General features: G+C 45.2%; 1 protein-coding gene across 15 annotated transcripts in view; it reads right to left on the reverse strand.

Annotated features, from left to right (window-relative positions):
- LPP (LIM domain containing preferred translocation partner in lipoma) overlaps positions 1-20250 on the reverse strand; it is a 332629-nt gene that overhangs the window by 166774 nt on the left and 145605 nt on the right. For all 15 annotated transcript variants that reach the window (XM_074547227.1, XM_074547223.1, XM_074547233.1 and 12 more), the window contains one exon: positions 17610-17722. In XM_074547227.1, the coding sequence (XP_074403328.1) occupies positions 17610-17722 (113 nt within the window). The remainder of the gene's footprint in view (positions 1-17609; positions 17723-20250) is intronic.

Consider the following 20250-nt stretch of genomic DNA (forward strand, 5'->3'; position numbering starts at 1 on the left):
TACTTACAAACTCGAATCTTCTTGCCTATTTTTATCACAGAGCCAAAGCCTTTCCATCCAAACTATTGTTCAAAAAAAGAAATATTTTTCACAGGAATTAGCCCAGATCATTACTCCTGGCTAACTGCAGGCACCTGGATTTTTAAATCTGCAGAAGCGCAACTTCTTGTCCACTTCATGGCTCTTGTTTGATTTTTCTTCATCTTCCAGTTGTTGGCCTGTAACTGCCACAGGCTTCTCAGACAGAAAATCTGTGATTGCTGCACTCCAGAGAATTTTGAAGCTAAGCAGCCAAAAGTCAGCCTGGAAAGGAGAGGGGAGATGCAAAGGGCATCCAAGGCCCCAACACGTGAGGTGATAAATCAAGCCAATGGTAGACCCAGGAATAACACTAGAGTCCACACAGGACCTGCTTGGTACCCTGACCCTGGAGAGAAGGGATGGTGGCAGATGAGATCAGCCAATTTCATTTCTGCTTCCTAGCATTTCTGGGCCATATTATTCCCAGGTTCTCATTCCCCAGAACAATTATGCAATAGCTGACTAGCAAATGCTGCAGAACAAGTTATAAGGTTGTAAAAGTTAAATGTCCTTAGGAAACCTAGAAAAATAAAATAAAACAGCACAGAAGCATCTCTATTGATTCTGGGCTCTGATTTATTTATTCAATTAAAACATAATCAACATAGATTAAGAGCCCAACTCTAAAATGCAGGAACATAATGCAGTGCAACAGTGCCAACAAATGACACTACCGATGTATGCCAGGGTCTACTGGGGCAGAAATGGACTTTAAAGACATTTAGGAAATGGTAATCCTCACAAGGAAAGGTTTGTGGTTGCTTTTTCTTTCCCATCCCCACAAATCTTGAATTTTCTCTCTCCCTAGAGTGCTCAATATCCAACCCAAGGATTTGCTGCGTGGGCAAACTGAAGCATTTGCAACACCAACTTCAGCAAGAGAGGGTTAAGCTATTCCTCTTCCCATGCTCTTTGTCATGACGTTCCTGTAAAAGTTTTATGGAATTGCTCTGGAACAAAACCCGAGCTCCAGGTCCTGAGGCACAACAGGTTCACACAGACACAGCTCTGCTCCGAGGAGCCCGGGCTGGTCTAGCTCAGAGCCCCGCAGATACAAACACCGGAACCAGAGGGAACTGCTAATTCTATTTCTGTCTGGATTTATGGCATTGTTGCAGACATGTCGCTTCTGCGCCCCCTCTTCCAGCCAGTAGAATATGGAAAAATGGGTTTAAAAAGAAAAAGGATGCTATCTTTGGCTCAGCCAACGTGAGTTCGACAAAAAGCAAATGTAAGCCAACCCAGTCCAACAAATTACTCATGCCAGAGACTATCCACTCACGTGAACTTCTGCAACGCCTACACTCCTATCCCCTGGCTCAGCCTCTGCTCTGAGTCAAAAGAGAGAAAAACAGCAGAAAGCTTCACTGCTTGGTTTGCTTGTCTGCCTCTTAATTCCTGGTGTGCAGCTCAGAGCAGCTCTGATGGTAATCCACTCCTGAGCCCCATCAACCCACTCTGCTCTGATGAAAATTTGCTTTACTTTTGTTAATCCTACAAGCCAACAGCAGTCAGTGCCTCAGGTTCCCCACACCACTCCAAGGAACATTCATTATAGAACACGCAGTGCAGAGGTCAACACGGGGTCTCAAATTTTGCCTCACTGTGCTAAAAGAGTTGTAGGGCTATTCCCTGAGCTAAAAGACATGAAAAGCACAATGATTTCCCTAGATGTCACCTCTTCCCACAACCCTAGATCACCTCCTCTTATCATATTTTGCAGCTTTCAGCAGAGGAACAAGAATGTCTCTCGTTTAACCAAGCCAGCTCCTTGCAGTGGGCTCACAGAGAAGAATCTGGCTCCCAGATGTCATTCCCAACTCCTGCTCCAAATTCCTTTCCCTACCCAGGCCCAGCCATCTCTTTTATTCTGTTTTCCCCTCTCTCCATGCCGTGTTCTCTGCCCTGCAGGGCTGTAGCTCAGGCCAGGCATTAGCCCTGAGATGAGAGATGCCATGTGGGCTGCCAGGTTGGCCTCTCAGCCAATTGCTGGTGCCAGGTGGTGCTGCTGTGTCAGGGAAACACGGAGTGTGGCTTTGCAGCACTGACCTGCTGACACGGGTGGCAGGCTACAAGCAACTCCTGAGCCGCAGTGTGTATCTTCTACCAGCACAAGGCAATGGCCAAACTCCTGAATACTTTGGGTATTTGACTTTGCTCATCGTAGTGTAAATTTCCAGCATCAATATCCACCATCTCTCCATCCACTTCAAAACTCTTGTCTGACAGAGGCTGAGCTCAGCACATGTTTCCTGAGTGCTGTGGCCAGCTCATCCTCTGAACTGTGTCCCTGGAAGGTGAGCTGTCATTTGTGGGAAATGTAGTGCTGGTTTATCTGTGCAGACACCTCCAAGACAGCAGAGCTGCAGCTAAACACACAACCTTTCTTGTACATCAGCTCATTTCACACACTGTGCTATCACAGGTCACTGATAACCTCCCAACTCACAAGTGAAAACTGGAGATGAACACCATGGATATTAGGAAAGGTCACAGCTAATGACTCAAAACAAAGCTGGGAGCCCACAGTGCCTTCTGCTCTTGGTACATTGGTTTTAGCCTGAGGTGCTTGGGAGCTCTCTTTGAGCTATAACACATCAACACTTCCTGCATTTACACATCCAAGAACAGGGAAAAGCAGAAAAGCCTTCTGGGGCAAAGGAAGGACAAAGGTCACAGGAGGAACAAGTGGAATTTAGGCAAATCAGGAGCTGTGAGTGAGTAGATAGTACATAAGGACTTCTGTCCTGAAAGGCTTTACTGTCTTTTCCCCCAGTAAAAGCCAGTGAGCCACAGATGAGGTGGCAGAGATGATGAATTCAGTGCCCACTGCCTGCTTCCACCAGGCTGCACCTATGGCTGCCACCCACCAAACTCTGCAGGCTGGGATAGGCACTGAGGGGGTGGGAAGGGCACACAACACAGGAGTCAGCCTCTCCTTATGTTCCATAGCCTTGAGCACTGGGCTTAGACAGAGATGCAGACAGAGCAAGAAGGATGCAGTTCTTACTTTCTATTTTAGCTGGGGACAGGTGAGGGACAGAGAAGTGTTTGATGTCAATAGTATCCACTGTACTGACAAGAAGAGACTGTGAGAAATGTTAACCAGGAAGAAAAAAGGAAGTGATTCAGTCTTGATACACTTCAGGCTGGGACTTGTGTTTAATTTTTCCTTTTTTTTTTTTTCTTTCTTTGCACTTTCTCTAACAATATCACTGCCAGAGGCAAGGTTCTTTTCATACACACACCCTTGCTACCTCGTCTCTTATTCATTCTTCTTTCCAAGGTCACAAAAGCCATCCAAAGCCCCAAAAGACATTGCAGTGGCAAAAAAAGATGCACACTGAAGGGCATCTATCAGGAATATGAAGCACCCTCAAGAGCTGCTGTGTCTATTCTCCCCTAAGCCTACAGACAAGTGTAAACATTTTCTTTCACATTCCCTAATGTAAATTTAAACAGTCCCAAGAGGCTGTCCCCCTACGCAGGCACATGGATAAAAGGGCTGACTGCAGCATCCGGGGGGCTGAGATCCCTGACTGATGCCTAATCTCTGTTCCAGGCACCAAGGAGGGCTGGAAAAGAAGTCGTGCCCTTTAAAAACAGAAAGATTAAGTCTTTTGAAACAAATCTGAAATGACGGAAGATTTCAGCAGATGTGACCACGGTGATTTCACCAGATGTGATTGTATCAAGGATCTAATAGAAAAGAACTTCCCTGCTGTTCCATCAGGCTGAAGCCAGGCCTGAAATATCCTTTTGAGTCTTTTGATGACATCAAGGATAAAAGCCAAAGGGAAGTTAGGTTTTGATTTATTTTTTCCCCTTGCTCTTTCATTCTTTCAGGCACAGAATAGTTTTACCTGGTTTGTGTTGCTGGATATCAGCAGGACCAAAGGAAAACACTTCAAAAGTTTAAAGAAGGCACCATTTGGTGCCTCTCAGATGCCACTGTCATTTAACTGAGCAGTGTTTCTTTGACTCCAGACACTTTTGAAGATTTCACTGTAAAGAGGAAGGTCAGGCCTACCTGGAATAGGGCTTGAACAGGGTGGGGGTCATCATCTACTACACACCAGCCTATATGGTCCCAAAAAGGGCCAGTGAATGTGCCAAATATCTTCCCTTGGCAAAGTTCATACCAGCAGCTGTGCCACAGCAAACTGCAGAAGGCACAGTGGGGTAAAGGAAGCTGTGCTCAGCCACACCTACAGCAATGAGTCTGGGGTAGCCACAGTCCCACAATTAATTTCTCCAGTCATGGAAAACACAAATAGTACTGGGTATCCAGACTGAACTCATTTCTGGGGCAACAAGGTGTGGTAAAGAACTGCATGGGCTTTCAGCTGGGGCAAACAAACAAGCAGATGAAGGGAAGTTATTTGTTAAGCATTGCTAGGAGACACCTAGCAAAACCTTAACAGCTGATTTAAAAACTCACTGTGGTGTAAGAAGCTTATGAAAAGTGCAAATAATAAAACATTTTTTAAAAGAAAAAATACAGATAAGGCAGATAACAAGAAAGCATGAAACTAGGAGGCATCAGTCTCAAAACAAAGGAAAAGGGGTAGGTGTTTTGTCACACAACACACTGCTAGGCTGCAGAGCTATTTCTGCTGCAAGACACTGTGGTTGCTATGAGTTTACACAGATTTCAAAAGCAGCAGGAGAAACTCATGGAAGAAAACTCCAAGACACACAATAAATATAAAATGTTCTTTGCTGCCCTTTTACATTTTTCTCTGGTCACTAGTGATTGATTTGGCTCTAGAGACATTCATATGAAGTCTCCACTTGTGTTTTCTATCCACCCTCTGACACCTGCTGGGAATCACATCTGCTGGAGGGTACATTCTAGTATCTGCAGGTAAATAACTGACCACAGCCCTAGATTTCTGCCAACACCTGGAAACCTATTCCTTCCTTTCTTCTAGCAGAGACAACAGAAACTACAGCCATCTGCACTCAGCCTCCCAGGATGCACAGATTAAAAAAAAAAGCAAAGACTTTGTTGTAGTTATGAATCTGTATGATAATAGAGATTTATATTTCCCTAGAGATCAGTGTGACAGACACTGTTCACACAATACCTAGGAAACATCCCTGTCCCAAGGAGTTTATTGTCAATCAGATACCAGAATGCAGGCAGAGCGGTGGGAGCAAGGTGCTGAAACTCAGAGATACAACCAAGTTTCCAGGCCACTAGATGAAGACACTAGCCCCTTGGGCCAAGCTAGCTCCTTAAAGGACTTTTCATTCTCTGTATTTGCCACCCAAGACCTCACAAAACATGCCAGGAGACAGCAAACCCCTGTCCAAGCCCTTCAAGCTCCAGCTGAAATTCTGTGGCAGGATGGCCCTGATTTCCCATGACAGGGCTGGGTCTGAGCCACTGCTATGGCTAGCAACTGGACTGTGGATCAGTGGGGCCTGTGGTCATCTTCCACCACTGTTTAATAAGCTCTTGCTCCCTGTTCATCCTGAGCAGGGCCCCAGCCCCAACACCAGCTCATCGGTGGGGGCAGGATGCCACCAGTGTGGAGGAGCAGTAAAGCAATCCAGGACTACATTCCCTTCCAGCAGCTCCTGCCCCTAACACCAGGGGGAATATTTTGCCTCAATCACCTGTGGTAAGGCCAGAGTTCTCAAGAATTGGCCATGGATATTAGATGAATGAGCAGAGATAAAAAAGGATGGAAGGGCATCACAGAAGTTTAGCCAACAGGATCCACGGCCTTGGGGTACACTCTGCTGAAACCCTGGATCAAATGCCAGCAGTGGATGACTGATTGATTTGATGGGACATGAACAATGGACCACGAGAAGATCTGCAATATTCCCTGTCCCTCTGCCACCCCTGAGGACAGCAGAAGGCAATTATGCAACAGGAATAAAGAAGATGCAGCAAACAGCACTCAACAATTCTCCTTGCAGTCCAGGAGTGTGCTTGCAGGAGCCTTCGAACTGGAGATGCCAACACAGAGGTCCTGTGCTGTCCAGTCCCCTGGGCCTCAGGATGGTGTTACCCAGCTCCCTCCTGCAGCACAGGCTGGCACCTCCACCTCGGGCATATAAACCTGCACCCAGCTTCTGTGGGCTCCTCACTGTTTTGTTTTGCCCACGGAAGGAAGTCCTGGAAATGTTAAGGCTGGCTAAATGGGGCTTTTAAAAGTGCAGTGCTTCCCTGGGCTCTACACCAAAAACCAGCAAAACAACAAATGCCCTTCAGCTGACCAGAGGATGTCCATGCTGTGGGCCAGGGAATACGTGGGGAAAGGCACCACAGTCCTCAGCACATGAAAGCAACAGGATGGATTTGATAAGGAACAGCCAGGGGATGAAGAGAGAGGAGGAGTCCCACGAGCCAACATCTGCCAGAGCAGCAGACCCGACAGTCCTGAGAGGTTACTTAACATGTCTGATCAAAAGCTTTGGGAGTCTTGTCTGTGTTAAGCGCTACCAGATGCAAAATCAGCAGCAAGATGAGAAGTGTATTAATAACTAAGGAGGCACATAAAGTTATTTGAAAACTGAATGAGGAAGGTGGGGAGAGAAGGGGGAGAATAAAACCAGTTTATTTTTCCATTAAGGCAATTTTATATTCTCCGGGTGGAGTTACAATTACTCGTCCTTGGGAATTAAATTGAATTTGTGAAACATTCCTGTTCATCAGCCGAATATACAATAAGAACTGGGATATATAATTTTTTTTCTTTACACTTTGGACAAGACAGTACTACCTGTCTGTCCACAGGGCAAGAACAGCTGGTCATGAAGTTCTTTTGACCCAGCATGACTTTCATTGACTTTAACTAACTTTACAGCAGCAGGGAATATGTCCCTTTTCTTTTAATTAATGCAATTACATTAGGACTCATTATTGACTATTATGGTGACTGTTAAAAGTTTCCCCTTTCTTTGTCCACTCCCCCACCAACTTAAAATCTGCTCCAATATCGTCACAAATTAATGTCTAATTAGCCATCAAGCAGAGCCGATGTTCCCCACAGAGCATTGCTGCTTACAGAAAAACTGAGAAATAGGAGAACATAGCGGATATTTCATCATCTGCCTCCAAGGGGAACCATAACCAAAGAGCAGCCAATTACCCCAATGCAGCTGCAAAGTTTAATCAATGTAGAAACCAAATATCTCATTAGCTGTCCCTTGCAATAACAGAAGACCTTCCCACTGACTCTTATGACATGAATGTTACATTTTCAAAAGATCCATTGGTGATATGAAAGAGCAAAGACTCCCTTCATCTTCACATCCTGGCCAAGTCCTGATCTTCATCTTTCTTTTTCTGGCATGAGAAAAGAGGTAAGGGGAGGATGCCTCGGACAGCATGGCATGTGTCTGACAAGCCACAAATTGCACACACCTGCACTCAAGGCAATCTGTCACACCCAGCCCCATGACGCTGCATTTATATCCAGAGGAGAAAACCACACCAAACACCATCTCCCACCAGGCACAAGAAAGCGCAGAGCTGAAGGTGATTTTAATTCTTTCAACACTTGTGGTGAGTCTGGCACTAACATACCGTGTCCAGCATGGGAGGCAGTAGCTTAGGAATCTGAGATGCCCCAAAAAAGCAGAAAACAGCTGAAAAGTAGACACGTAAAGAACTCACTTGGTTTCATCTATGAAGGAGACTGAGTAGCTCGATAGCAATAACTAAACAGTTTCACAGAATAAAAACGCCAGATACCACAAGACTCTCCAATCTAGCAAAACAGAAAAAAAACACACAGCAGTCGGGAAGCCAAAGCTAGGGAAATTCCATTTAGAAATAACAGAGATACTCATTTATGTGTAATACTGCTGGCAATTAAATGTTAAAACAAACTTCCAAGATTTCTCCCCCCCTTGATGTCTGTGGCTCAAGGCTGGATGCCTTTGGTCTCCCTGGGTGACCAGGCAAAGCTTTATGATCTGCATGAGGCAGAAGGGCACAGCTGACAATTTAATGGCTCTGCCCGGCCCCCACCTCGGCAGAGGTGAGAAAGAAACAGCTCTGCCAGTCCATAAAGATCTACTGACATCACTCTGTGTTTGCACCAGTTTAACTGGAAATTAAATTTACATGAACAAACTCTATCCCACACAAGACTGCATATTGTGACAGTTAAATAAAGAGCTTTTTAAAAGGCACACATCTCAGGCAATTTAAATCAAAAAAGATAGGTTTTGTTAAAGCTACCAATTTCAGAAAATTAAGGTTGACTAAAACTGTTTTTAAAAACTCCCTTTTGAATTTAATCACATATTGGAAACCCATATGCAGCTGTTTGTGTCACCTGCAAAAAGACTGTATAAAACATAAGCATATGCTTAATTTTACACGTGTGCTTAAGTTCTATCAACTTTAATGAAGTTTAAGCATACAGCCAAGCTTCTCTGAATTTGAGAAAGCATTCCTGAGCATGGGCTGTGAAGCTATTAGGAAATTACCAATGAGAAAAAAAGTAAAATTAAAACTGGCTGGTCAATTTCACAGCCTGACTAAGCACTAAGTCCAGAAATTAAACATATAACATATTTCTCAGTTTGTTTGCTTGTTTTGCTGTAATAGAAGGGGTGAGTGCCAAAATGTTTGCAAGGATTCCCAGAGAACCTGGCAAAATGTCAGCAAAATGGATGTATAAAACTACATGAAAGTCAATGGCTTGGGCTTTGCTTCTGAGGAAATGAATCATGTTAAAAATCTACTGTATGTCTCAAAGCTGAGAAGGGGAAAATCTGGACTCTGCCTCAGTCTCTGCCTCTGTTTTTGGGGTGGTCAGTGGCTGCAGTTCATGGGGCAGGCAGGGCTCAGCTGGGCAAACCCCACAGTCTGACTCAATGAAGAAAGTTCTTGCCTTCACAAAATTTGCAATCTCATTTTCCAAACCATTAGACTCACTTCTACATTCTCTTCAAGGCTGTGTGTCAGGTATTGGATTTTGTTGGCTGACCATGGGTTTTTATTTTTTTTTAACAATTGTCTTGTTTGGACACCCTACATTCTACACATCTCCTAAGTGGGAACACTTAGGAGTGAAGAAAAGGGACACCCAAATCACACAGAAAGCTGAACAATAATTTGTGCTGCCCTAAAATGGAATCCACTGTGCAGATCCCTCCCGGGTGAGCTCTGAAGTTGGATATTGTCCACATACAGATAAATGAATGTAAAGTGATGTCTTTCAATCAGAATTCATGCTTCAGAAAAGCACACTTTAGACCCCAGCACACATTAGAGCTCAGGAAAACAGCATTTAACTGTAATTCTGCTGGGGTCAACACGCCACAGAAGCCAAACTTCTGCACTGAAAGTGTGCTCCTTACCGAAGTGTCTCTAAGTGTCACTTAGAGTGCCCTGAGCTCAGAACTGACCACAGCTGCTCCCTGAAGGCAGCCCCACCACCAGCCATGGGTGTCTGCAGCCCTCAGCAGGGGCATCCTTCGGGAATACACAGAGAGGGACTGCAGGGCTGAACTGAGGGAGTTTGCAGAGCCAGAGACAGGGGAGGAAGGGGCAGGCAATTGGAGCTGGGGAGGAAGGCCAGACCTTTAACGTGACGTGAGGCAGTTTCCATGGCAAAAGAGAAACCTGGAGATGGAGAGGGAAGGAGCTGTGCCTCAGGACTGCTGAATGACAGGAGTTTGTAAAGCACCTTTGTTGCTTACTGGCTTCAGCAACACTTGGGGGTTGCTGCAGCTTTCCCAAATGTTTATATTTTACTTCTCTCACCATTAAAACCAATAGTAAAGCAGTCACATGATGTTTTCCAGATGCTTTTCCTTACCTGTTGTGTGTTAAAGCTAATCAGCATCCTGCATTTTAATCAGCAAATCAAACTGGAAAATACAATTGTGGAGAATGGTCCTTCAAAGATGGGAGTTTTATGGTAGCAGACACTTAAAATCATGTCTGGAACAAATTCCTTCAGCTCTGGCTGCAACATTTCTCACTGGTATTTCTACCATCTTCCAGCTTGCTCAGTCACTGTGCCACACACTCCCCACAGAGGCAACATTTTCTAACAACAAAACCACCCTTCATGGCAGCTGAAGCTGTTTTTCACCAGCGATGGAAACTGAAAAACAGAGACAGGAACCTGCATTTCAGCCACTTCCATTCTTGGAAATTAGATGCTCTCACAACTTCTCCATATCCACATCTCATTGCTGCCAGATAAAATTTTCATCAAAAATAGGATGAAGTTTGCCCTACTCTTTGAAAAACTCCAGGGCTCTAAAACCGAATTTAGGCCACAAATGGATTCCCCAAGCACTAGAGTTCTATTTCCTTTTATCTTGTTTGGCCAAAGCTCCTTTTACACTGTACAGCAGCAGAGTACTTAAAGCACCAGACCCACGGTGGGAACCCGACTCTGCTCTGTCACATTCCAGACTACCACTATGCCCAAGATGCATGGAAAGACTGACTTTCTAAACCACCTTTTTCAATGCCAGCCAGCTTCAAAAAGAGGCATAATAATTTGTCTGCTGCAGTTTTTAGCATTTTCTTGTTACTGACAGTCTGTTTTAGTCTTGCTGCTGCATTATAGTTCCCTAATGCAACACAGGCTAACCAGGATCTGAGACAAGAGCAACCCATCTTGCAAGAGATTTTTCCTAGGACCTGGTAACCCAACAGCAGACCTGAATAGCACTCAGATATGGGAAGAATGGAAACTTCTGCATTGGTCATGTTATCTCACTGTATCACATCACACAGCTCATCTGCTTTGATAGGAGAATTCCCACATCCTCATTATCTTTTTATTTTCCTTCTGCTTCAATAATTCTACCTTAGATACAATGATGTATTTGCTTGCTTTTGGTCTGTCACCAGCCAAGCTCTGACAGAATAAAATTGCCTGCTTTTTCTGCATGCTCTCCATGCCTCCACTATTAATTTCCATATTCATGTCTCCATTGCCCATGGGTATAATCCAGGTTACAGATTAAACTCTCTGCAGGTGCCAGCTGTGGCTGACTCCATCATTTGCAGTGTGAGTGTCCCTCAGAGATGTGTTCACAGGACCAAGGAGATGCCCACCAGGGTCTGTAGTCTTGGGCACAGCACTGGGGGAGCCCAGGCTTCTGTCTGGATCCAAACTGGCACATGTGTCTTAACCTGGGATGGATTTACCTTGATCAGCTCTGACCATCATAAGCACCAACATTTCTGACCTTTCTGTTTCCTCTCATGACTTTTTAGTAGGTCCCATACCCATATTTACACATGACCTGTACCAGGCTTTTGCTTTCTTCTGTTCCTTCACCTCATCACCTGCTGTATGGCAGATTATCAGAAGCTGCCCTGTTTCATCTCTGAAAGCATCTCCCAGCCTCAGCACAGAGCTCCCCTGCCAAAAAGGGCACAAGTGTGCAGGTCCTGGCACATCCTGTGTGCTGGGTGACTGTATTAAACAGTAACATAACAAATACATTAAATAACACAGTAATAAGCATGATGACAATAATAAGCACAGTTAACTGTTTGGGTCCTTGCTTACTTTGTAGTCCTTGCTGAGACGTTCAGCTGTTAAAGGCTGTGCTGCATTATAACATTGCCAAGATATTAATAGCCAGGCAGGGAGATGAATGGCAGGCTCATACTGCACAATTAAAACTTTTCCAGTTTACCCTTTCAGTAAAATTTGTGGTTTATAATAAGCATCTTTGTCTATTCTGAAGAGAGTAAGAATTGGAAAGTTACATGGATGGGAACAGAGGTTCATTAAAGATTTAAAATAGAATGTGGTTTGGCATTGTAAAATAAACATGTGTATAAGATGGGATGCATCAAGAGCTGTTCCTTTTTTCTTGTGATCCTGGATCTACTGATCATGCTACCCACAAAAAGGGAGGAAAAAGCAGCAGGGATAAAATGTGCATGCTTGCTTCCAACAATGTGAAAGTCTGCTCTATAACCCCACTCATGATTCCTTTCTCATACATATATCTATAGGGTGTGAATATATATATACACATATAAGTAACGCATGCATTTTATCTCTCATGCATCTCAATATTCATCAACATATACAGATGTTATATTACTGATTTTTCTCACCCTAGAACCTAAATCCCCTTATTATAGAGCAAACAGTTATTGACTTGTAGAGACCCAGCGAGCATTTAAACATTCAGAGAACATACATGTTATTTAAGTTTAACTTAGAGCACAGCACATTCCTGCTTCTCAAACATATGAGGAAGGCAGGAAGGAAACAGATAAAAAGCATTCCTTCAAAGCCAAGATTCGAGTAAAAGGGTTAACATTACCAGGTAATTTATTTTTACTGTTGGACACAGCTTCAATTTAGATAAAAGGCAGATGCTTATCACATGGATTTTAATAAATCAGGTTAGAAGTCACAGTTAGAAATCTGTGAAAGCTGGATCTCGAATGGCAAGCAATGCACACAGACTGTGGCTTTATTTACAGAGTTTCTGGGAGTTACTGATCCCTCCTGGAGTCAGGCAGCCCCGCCAGCAGCGAGAGCTGCCCTGTGGTACCAACATTCCTTGCCAGCAAGCACCTACAACCAGGCCACTAATCCTGATGATTAACAAAATCTAGCACTAGAGGGAGGCTGAACACATGTTCTGCTCTCTTTGGCCTTTTCAGCTTCTCCACACATTAAAAGGCACGTGATTTAAAGCAAGCCCAGCACCAGCAGGCAGAGCCCAGCCACTGAACAGGAGATGAGCTATTGAAGGCAGCAGCCCCCAATGGCAAAATTCATGCTCTCTCCTCCCCAGCTATTTGCCAAGATGTGCACCCAAAATTCAGAAGTGAGCTTTTAAAAAAACAAAGCAAACAAATAAAAAAAAAAAAAATCAAAAACCAAAACCAATTCCTGTGTCCTGGCTGTTCCTTCAGCCAGTGAGTCAGAGCCCACAGAGGCACCGCTGCCGCCACTCGTGGGGAGCAGAGTCAGACACAAAACACCTGGCAGCCTCTCCCCAGCGAGGATGAGGCTCTCACACCTATCAACACATTCCCACCTTCTCCCAGCTCCAAGGAGCACTGAGACAGGTCAGGAGCAGCCTCACAGAGGAAGGCACACATGCCTCCAGAACGCGCTGCAGCTTCTCCCCTTCCAAAACTCCTTGGCAAGAGGAACTCGAGCCCTTTGGCTGATTTTCTGCACATCACAACAGGACAACACCACTGGAGAGTTCAGTAGCTCTGAATGTAGGCATAGTTCCCTGCCCATGTAGCTTCAGCCCTGCAGACCCTCCAAACATAGATGGTTTTAACAAGAATTGGTATATTAAAATTCTTTATGTTGCACTTCATGCAACTATTCAAAGTCCGATTTTTTTCTTCACTTTAACCCCCAGCCTAAAGCCATTTCTTCACATCTGCTTTGATATATCCCAAATTGTTCCTATGTTCAGGCACTGATGGTGTTTAGTCATTAATTTGCAGTTATTACAGTAATGAGGCTCTGGGATGTAGCAGGCAGAATTGCTCTGGGACACAGGAGATCTCAGTCTTATTTTTAGCCTGCTGCTGGTCAGCCTGATGACCTAGGCAAAGCACTTTCCCTGCTCCAGCTTCCTTATCAGGAAGAGAGTGGTATTTTTTTTGTCAAGTGTTTTGTGGCCTGTCAATAAAAGCCACACTGATAACAGCTGGGGGTTGCTGGGAGAGAGGTGCCATCCCAGCTCAACACAATCCTCTCCTTCCCATGCTGTGGCAGCATCTCAGATCCCAAAAGAAAATCAGACCCATCTGCAGATGCAGCACATGCAGGTAATTAGTAGAGATCTCTAAATGGATGTTTTCCCAAGGTGGCCCTTGGCAAGTTGGCAGCTGAGGGTCACATGTGCCTTGAGCCACCCAGATCCTGCCCCAACATGAAATGCTGGGCTCTGACACTCCCCTTTATATAGAACCAGTAATTTCAAAGCCATAGCACCCATGACTCCTGAGACAGCCTTCACAAGGATGGGACATGGGACAGGAATTGGATTTTCACACAGCTGTGCAGCCCTGCCTGGCAAGGAAGGAAGGAATTACCAGAGCCATGAGTGAGGGTCCCTCTCTGTGAGCAAATAGGGTGCTTGAGAGGCAGCTGATGAGAATTTCTCACTTTGGCTTTGCCTGGCCTGGGCAGATGCCTGTTTTGAAACTAGAAGGCAAAAACATAATAAAAGTCTGCCTCCCTCCCTCCCAGATCTATCTATTTCCCTTTGACAAACAGTGATTTCATTTTTCTTCCCGTCCAAAATTTTTTTTTCTTTCTCTTTCAAACTGAGCCCAGGCCAACGTGGCAAAAGGCTCTTTGCTCATGTCCTTATTTGTCAAACACGCCACCACCACGCCCTCAGCACCATTCTGGGAACAAGTCCTTGCCTTCCCCTGCTGCAGCTAAAGGGGAACTTCCCCACACAACTCTCCCCCAGCCCAAACACACTCTTTTAAAAATAAATATTGCCTTTTCTTTCCTTTTTTTAAAAATTTCTAAAAAAAAAAAAAAAAAAGGCATTCCAGTTAATAAGAAAAGAGTTTCAATTTCCTTCCCCTTTCCTCCTCACAGCCCTGCTGTGAATCTGAATAATCTGAATATGACAGATCTAGATGGGAAAACAGAAATTACAAGAAAATGCCAGATCTATCACTAAGGTATTTTATGATCCAGCCCTCCTCTAATTTCCATCAGAGCATAAGTCAGATACTAAAGTACCTTTTTGGATCTGATCCTAAGTGGCCAGTTCCACTGTCCAAATAGAGATCCAGAGATAAACAGGTCTATGAAAACTGGGTATTATTTTAACTGCTGCTCTTAAGCTACAGCTTAAACTGCAATAAGCTGTGCAGCTTTCAGCCCTCTGGTAACAGTAACACACAAACTGATAATAAACTAAACATTTATCCTGCTGTCCTCATCAACTTAACACCTAGTATAAAAAGCTTTACCTGGAGCCCCACAGCACACATACTTCATAAGCTGTCATCAGCACTGCACTATCCAGAGAGAAATTTCTGGTGTAAAATGGCTGATTTGATGGAACAGAGGAATTTCAAACTCTGGAGTAGATCTGGAGGGCTCTCACCAGGTCCACAGGGGCCAAACCACCCAGAGAGCAGCCTCAGGTCTGGGCAATGCTCAGGAACTGAGTCTGCTGCTCCAGGGCTTACATTCAGCAATGGGGAAACTGAGGCATGGGAATAGTCTGGCGCTGGGGAGCAAAATCAGCCTCTTGGAGCCCAATACAACACATGTTCACAAGCTCCTTGATTCCAGACAACCATGTCCTCACAGCAGAAGGAACACAGTCACCATTTGTTCTATTTCTTTAGCACAAGAACGCCTGTCCAGAGTTGAGAAAATTACTGTGTTTGATGCACAAAGGCATTGGGCAGCTTTCTCCAGTGCCACCTGCCCTTTCCCTCCTCTCTTGGGCTTTACATCTTGCTTCAGCATGACTTTTGCTGCTCCCGAAAGATAAGGAGCTGATCTTGCAGCACAAAACCCTGCTGGCTCCTGACTTTAGCCTGCTCCTGATCTCCTACAGAAAATGGAAGGAAAAAGGGAGAGGAATAGGTGACCTCTCTGATCACAGAGGAAAGACAGGGAAAGGCAGGGAGCTCTGTGTGCTGCATGGGAGTACATTTGGGATGGTGACAGGCAGGACTGCTCAGGTACAACTGCTAGGCTCCCCTTCCCCGGAGCAGGATTCCACACAAAGGAATCCCTCTCTAACCAAGCTCTTGCTAAAACCCAGCACTGAACTCAGCTCCAGTCCCAGTTCTACAAAGCCAGGGAGAAAGGGTGTGACAAACAGCAATCCCATGAGTTCAGAGGGAAGAGCTGTCCTGCTGAGTGGCTCTACCAAGGGGCACAGCCCTGTGACAGCCTCGAGTGGCTCAGGGACGCTTCTGGAGCCACGGCAGGAGCGAGCTCCTTCCAATAAACACACCAGGCCCTCTCCTTGGGCGAAGGGGGAAGCCTGACCCTGGGGAATCCTGTGGGGCACCGCAGCCCCCTCCCACCGCAGCCCAGGCTGCTCCATGCAGGCAGTGCCTGCCTCTGCCAGGAGCTGCTGCTCCATGGCTTCCCAGGGCTCTGGAAGCTCCCTGCTCCCACGGGGGCCACTCTTCTCAGAGAGATAAAAGACAGACCAACACTTGCTAGGGAATTACTTCATTCCCCCAAGGCTGGGAAAAGCCATACTCTGCACTTGGCAATGTCCCTGACTGCTGCAGCCTTTCCTGGCAAGGGAGAACACAATCCCCATTAACCCATTCCTGCTCAAAGGCTGCTTTCAACACTTGTGCCCACTGCAGGAAAGCCTGAGGCTTTGCCATCCCAGTAAGCCCATAAGGGAGGGGAATGTTTTGTTTTTTCCAAGGCACAAAGCAGACAAAGTGAATCTAGAGTTGGTGAGAGGGTCAGAAACTAAGCCAGGTCCTTTGAATTCTGTTTAATGCCTGCCTGCTGGCCTTCTGTCATGTTCAAACCCACCAAGGGATACAGAACTGCCACAATTCTTCCAGGGCCATCAAGGGCAGCCCCATGTGTGTGGATATGTGGTTACACAACTCTCAACAGCCTCAAATCTAGACCATGCTCTCTTTGTTCTCACTACTTCCTACAGAAGGCTCTTCCAGATCTTTGGAGCCCCAGAGCTTTGAAAATTTCTAAACACCAACACACAGGTACTTCTGGCAAGCTCAGCCTCTCCTGTTCCTGCACCAACACCCACACAGAGCTGAAGTACAGGTTTATTCCCCAAGCGTATCTCAGATTTGCAACCAGACCCATCCTCAGCCTTCCTTTTGCTCAACTAACAAGACAAACTCTTCTGGTCTCCAGAGGGAAGATCAGCTCCTCACTCCTTGATCACTTCGACTGCCTTGTCCCAGAAGTCTGAATGCATTTCTCCAGAATGTGCCTGAGCAAACAGAAACCTGGCACTCCAGCCAAACCTACAATACCTGCACAAAAGTGTTCATATCTTGTAAAGGTGTTCAAGGCCTGTCCATATTCACTTTGGACATGCCATCATCACCTGATGCATCTTAGAAGTTGTATTTTCATCCAGGTAGCCAATCTAGAAGATCCAAGCCAGCAAAAAGAGGGTAAAAAGGGTCTCAATTACATCACTGTAGCCTGGGCCAGTGCTTATTTGCTTCACTTACTTTTAGGCATCTAAACAAAGCATTTTCAGGATCAGATTACTGCCCTAAAGTCTCTCCACAGTCCATGGAAGGAGAGGGCCATTCCAGAAAACAATTCATTCTGGGAAGGTTCCACTCCCATCCGCCATCACAACGACATAAGGCAATTAGTCTCCTAATTCAAGCCGGATGGGAAAAATCCTTTAATAGCCCAGCAAGTTTTGAATGGAAATACTCTCTGCTTGGGAAACACAGCTTGCTAAAGCTGACTTCGTTATTCCTGACCCATGATTTTTAACCAGAACTTTGCCACCTCATTGTAATATCATTCATTCATTTCCACAATTTCTGGATCGGTGCTGCACAAATGACAAAATCCTTGTCTTCTTACCTGTACATTGTAAGAAACATCATCCAGAGGAGGTGGGGGGGGAAAGGCACCTTGTGATGATGTGATGTTCCCAAGGTCATCCACAGGAGGGGGAGGGGGAGGAAGGAAGTCCCCTAGGAAAGAGAATGGGAGAATTTAAACTCAGCAGCATGTCCCCACATCATAACGTGGATGATCAGGAGGAACTCCACAATACTCTTAGCTCTGCCCATTGGTTTTGTGGCACAGGACATAACATATTATTTGACCATTAAATGCTCAGCTTCACCCCTCACTGCTTCGGGAAATGGCTACACAGCTCAGTAACACTGGCAGATGGCTTAGGGGTGCTCAGATTCCACAGCAAAAGGTGATGTACCACAAAGCCTGAAGGCACCAACAAGCAGCTCCACAGATCCAAGTCACATCTCAAACCTAGCCCAGGCAACCACAGAACTTGCACTAATGAACAGCCTGTGTCTAACCCTTCAATGGATCCCATCCAATTCACCTCCCTCATGTGCTAAACTATGCCAGCTCCTCTTGATCCCTATAAAGACAGCATCAAGAGCTGTCCAAAAGCAGGGATTCCCTGCTGCGAAAGACACACAGAGGGCTGGAGCCCAGAATCCAGGCCAGCCCATCTCCTGCAGCCCTGCTGCTGGCAGGCAGACACACTCTTTGCATCTTCCTCTTCCTACAGGGAGTTCATAGCTTCATGTAAAGAACTCCTGGGAAGATCACAGGCTCTTCTCAGTGACAACAGCCACGTGATGGGCCAGGTGCAAGCACACATGAATCCACCTCTCTAACTCTGGATTTTTACAAGGGGGCTGATGTACAAAATTTCTAGAACACAACTTGCTCATGTTTATCTTCCAGAAGTGCTGATGGGAAGACAAAGCAGCAAATATTGGCTGTGAAGCCATCCAGCTTGGCATAGAGATGGGAGGTGGGAGCAGAGAGAAGTTCTCCTTGAGAATTTCATGGGATGTGGAACCAGAAAGGAGAAAAAAATCAAGGACAGAGCAGCACAGGCTGCAGGAGCAGGACAGCAAGATCTGAAAGCACCTCCTAATGGTGGAAAAAGAGCATTTGCCATTAGCACTGGATTTGTCTCCAGGGAAGGCAGCTGCCTGCAATTTGGACCACTTTGGTATGTTTTTATTTCTTCCTATGAAGATTGATGCTGCAAGTAGAGCTGTTTGCTGTTGGCTCTTGTGTGTGCAGCATCTGGGAAGGAAGGTTTCAGATTAATAAAAGTGTGATGTCTCACATATATAGGAACTGTTGCTTTTGGAAGGAAATACGAACTCTCTGCTTGACCCTCCAGATCTCCATGCAGCATCTCACTGTGTCCAGGCCAGAGGCCCTCAGCAGCACTCCTAAATGCCAAGAGCAGGCTCCAAACCTCTCAGGAAGGTGCTGAGCCAAACCCCTGTGACCTGCAGCCTTCTGGGCCACCTGTGCCAGGTTTGAAGCCCTAGGCTCAGCCCAGAGCAGGCACGGGCACCAGCTGGGCAGCACAGCCAGCACAACACTTCCAAGCTCTCTGCCATGGGAAGCAGATGGGTCCGCAGCCCTTGAAAGTTTTTCTCTTCTATTTTGAATTACTCTTGAAAGACACAAACTTCCCCTAGGACTTTCAGAGATGCTATTTAACAGGAAAGTAATTTCTTCCCATTTCACCCAAAATGAGCATGGATGGGACTCAAAAACCCCTTCTGAATCCCTAAGAAAGTATTGTCCTAAATACAGATGCTCAAAGACAGCTCAAAAACAACAGACTGAAAACTAATTTAAGACAATCATGTTGCTCCAATACATAAAATCCCACGAAACCCACTGGCTCATGCTATTATAGAGTTCAGAATTGATTTTAAAAAAAATTATGTCCAATAATATCTGCAGTATCTTCCTCATTGCCCGATAATTAATCCAATCTTTTATTTCAAATAATGTGAAATACAATACCAAACAAAAAGAAAAGTAGAGAGATTTTGAAATTAATATCTAAGGGGTTAGTTCTAAAAAATGCTGGGATATTTGAGTGCTTCTTAAACTTTTCTCCTTTGCTCTGTACATGACCCTCCAACCAGCCAACATGATTTTGCAAACAAATCCAACTCCAGTGAACAAAGACTTCTCAAGATTATGCTTTAGATGATGTTTTTCAGTCAGTCCTGGCTCCGATGCCTAAGACTGATCTCCCTGCACAGCACATTAGTCAGACACTCTTGCTTTATTACAATCCTTCAAAACACCTAAGGAAAATCAAGGTAGAGAATGTGCTGGAGGAGATGAGACAGGGAAAGGGCCAGGTTTTCTGCATAATCAGAAGTATCTGACAATAACTGTTAGAATAAACACAAACAAAATACCATTTTTGCCCCTTTGGAAGACCCACTCCTCTTGAAAGAAAAAAAAAAAAAAGAAAATTGGCAAGATTTTTCAGAAAAGGAGCGAAGGACAAGAGCTCTCTCCTAGAGTTTGGAAGAAAACACTTCTTTGCATAGGAGACAGCTGGCTCCACCACATCCCAGCCCAGCTCTGCTGACTCCATCCTGTGTTAGATAAGCTGCTGGCTCCACTCTCCCCACAAGTGGGAAGGTTTTTAAACTGGGAATCAGAGAGCAGATGCCTGATGAACTGGGGGGACCTT

Source organism: Zonotrichia albicollis, chromosome 9, assembly GCF_047830755.1.
Source record: "Zonotrichia albicollis isolate bZonAlb1 chromosome 9, bZonAlb1.hap1, whole genome shotgun sequence".
In the NCBI taxonomy this organism is placed as follows: domain Eukaryota; kingdom Metazoa; phylum Chordata; class Aves; order Passeriformes; family Passerellidae; genus Zonotrichia; species Zonotrichia albicollis.